This window comes from Cyprinodon variegatus, unplaced genomic scaffold (genome assembly GCF_000732505.1).
Source record: "Cyprinodon variegatus isolate N-32 unplaced genomic scaffold, C_variegatus-1.0 Scaffold114, whole genome shotgun sequence".
NCBI classification, from domain to species: domain Eukaryota; kingdom Metazoa; phylum Chordata; class Actinopteri; order Cyprinodontiformes; family Cyprinodontidae; genus Cyprinodon; species Cyprinodon variegatus.
Genome location: NW_015150567.1, coordinates 664,904 through 666,931, shown reverse-complemented (window position 1 = coordinate 666,931; position 2,028 = coordinate 664,904). Strand labels below are relative to the sequence as shown.

At 36.6% G+C, this 2,028-nt stretch overlaps 1 protein-coding gene across 2 annotated transcripts in view; it reads right to left on the bottom strand.

Moving 5' to 3' along the window:
- cep89 (centrosomal protein 89kDa) overlaps nt 1–2,028 on the bottom strand; it is a 111,780-nt gene that overhangs the window by 97,501 nt on the left and 12,251 nt on the right. For both annotated transcript variants that reach the window (XM_015375173.1, XM_015375175.1), the window contains exon 8: nt 726–868. In XM_015375173.1, the coding sequence (XP_015230659.1) occupies nt 726–868 (143 nt within the window). The remainder of the gene's footprint in view (nt 1–725; nt 869–2,028) is intronic.

The following is a 2,028-nucleotide window of genomic DNA, read 5'->3' as shown; positions in this document are numbered from 1 at the left end:
GGCTAAATCCTCAAGGTGGGACAGGGGCTAAACACATTAGTAGGTACTTAACAAAAATAGTAAGTTTTTGTTTCATTATTAAAAGGTAATTTAGCTGAACTTAAGATAAAATGTCTCTTTGGATGTTAAAGGTTTTACTCCTTGAAATAAATATTCCACATGTTGGTAAAAAATTCTGTTTTAAAGGATTTCTCATGTTTTTCTTTACCTATTTCAGCTCCCTTCCTCTCTATCCTTTCTTTTCACCTCCACTGTCACTAATGAGACCTGCTGGTACAGAGGAAGCAAACAGCCAGAGACAGGCACAGAAAAGAAATAAAATAAAAATAAAGTTCCTGATGTGAAACAGAAAACAGCATGAGGTTTTCTTGATTAAAAGCACAGGTCTGCTTTCATCGGCTGAGTAAAGTATACAGCAGCCTGGAAAGAAAAGGCTGAGCAGCCACAGACGGTGACGGGAAGCTGGTTTAGTTCAGCTAATCAAATGGACCGAGGCAAGAAAATGAGACAAGAAAAGCTGATTTCACTCAGCAGGGGTTCAAATCAGAGGAGGACGCTGGATATCTATCATACAAGCTTGATTAGGAGGCCCCAATAAAACAACAACATGAAGGGAAAAATAAACTGGTTTTACAAAGAGCATGAGATCATTTTTAAAAAGTTAGATTAACTAGTTTGATAAGCTTTTTCTCAGCAGCAGGAGGAGGAGAGCTTTTTGTTCATACCTCCTCTTTGGACAGCGGCATGAAGCGGGCTTGGTAGCGGCTCAGCTCCACATTCAGACGGTGGACGGTCTGTTTCAGGGCGTCGTTTTCATCCACCAGCTCCTGCGCGTGCCGTCTGAGAGTCTGCAGCTCCGCCTGGCTGCCTGCGATCACAGCAATACGGGGTCCAAAGAAGATATGACATATTAGCTGTCAGAAAGTCTCTGATTCATTTAAGAATAACTCAAATAAAACAAGCGGAAAGACTTTTTATAATACTATAATTAATCATATTAAATTCTCCACACAGTCTTTATACTTTCCAACAGTGGGCTGTAAAGTACCCAAAGATTCTACTCCACAAAGAGTAGCACTACTTTTTTTTTTAATTCCAGTTAAAATAAAAAGTAGTAATTGCTGAAATTACTTAAGTGAGAACAAAAAGTATTTGTAAAAATACTGAGTATTTTACTCATAACACTAAGTAATTGTTGCCTGATTACTTCTGATTTACACTCAGTGGCGGATCTAGACCAAATGTACCAGGGGGCCAGGAGGGGGCCAGGAGGGGGCCAGGGTGTTTCCATGGGGGCCCAGAAAAGCATGAAATATATTATATTAAGAGAGCTGAAGTGAAATTTATTTTCAATTAGGTTCAATAAAAATCCCATTTCTTATACATTCTTATACATTTATAATTTAGGAATTTTAAATATTTTTGACTTAATTTAAGTTAAAAGTACCGTTTTCTATCAAACTTAGATTAGAATTCAAGAAAAACTTAAATTCATCTGTAAAAATTTGAGCATTTTTTTTTTCAATTTGTTGTGGAAAAAAAAACATTTAGCAGATAAAAACTGGGTTATTTTCTCAATACCACTGAAGCTACCTTATTGTTTTTGAATAATTATTAAAACAGAATTTGTAAAGAAAAAGAATGAAATAGACCCAAAGGACCTATCGGTTACTATTTATGTTCCAGTGCAGACCATCATTAGAATTTCTTTAAAGTATTACAGGGTTTCTGCGGGTCATTACATTATTATTTTTTAAATTAAGGCCTTAATTGGCATTAAAATTATTAAATTTGATAATCGTGGCATTAAAATGCTTCGGAAAAGAAGCTTGAGGCAGAGAAAAGGCTAGAGAATGGGAAAAATGCAAGTTTGAACCAAAGTGGCAGGAAAACGAGGAACTGGTGAAGATGGTGAAGGATTTTGCCATGTATATATACACATATACACTCACCGGCCACTTTATTAGGTACACCTGTCCAACTGCTCGTTAACACTTAATTTCTAAGCAGCCAATCACATGGCGGCAA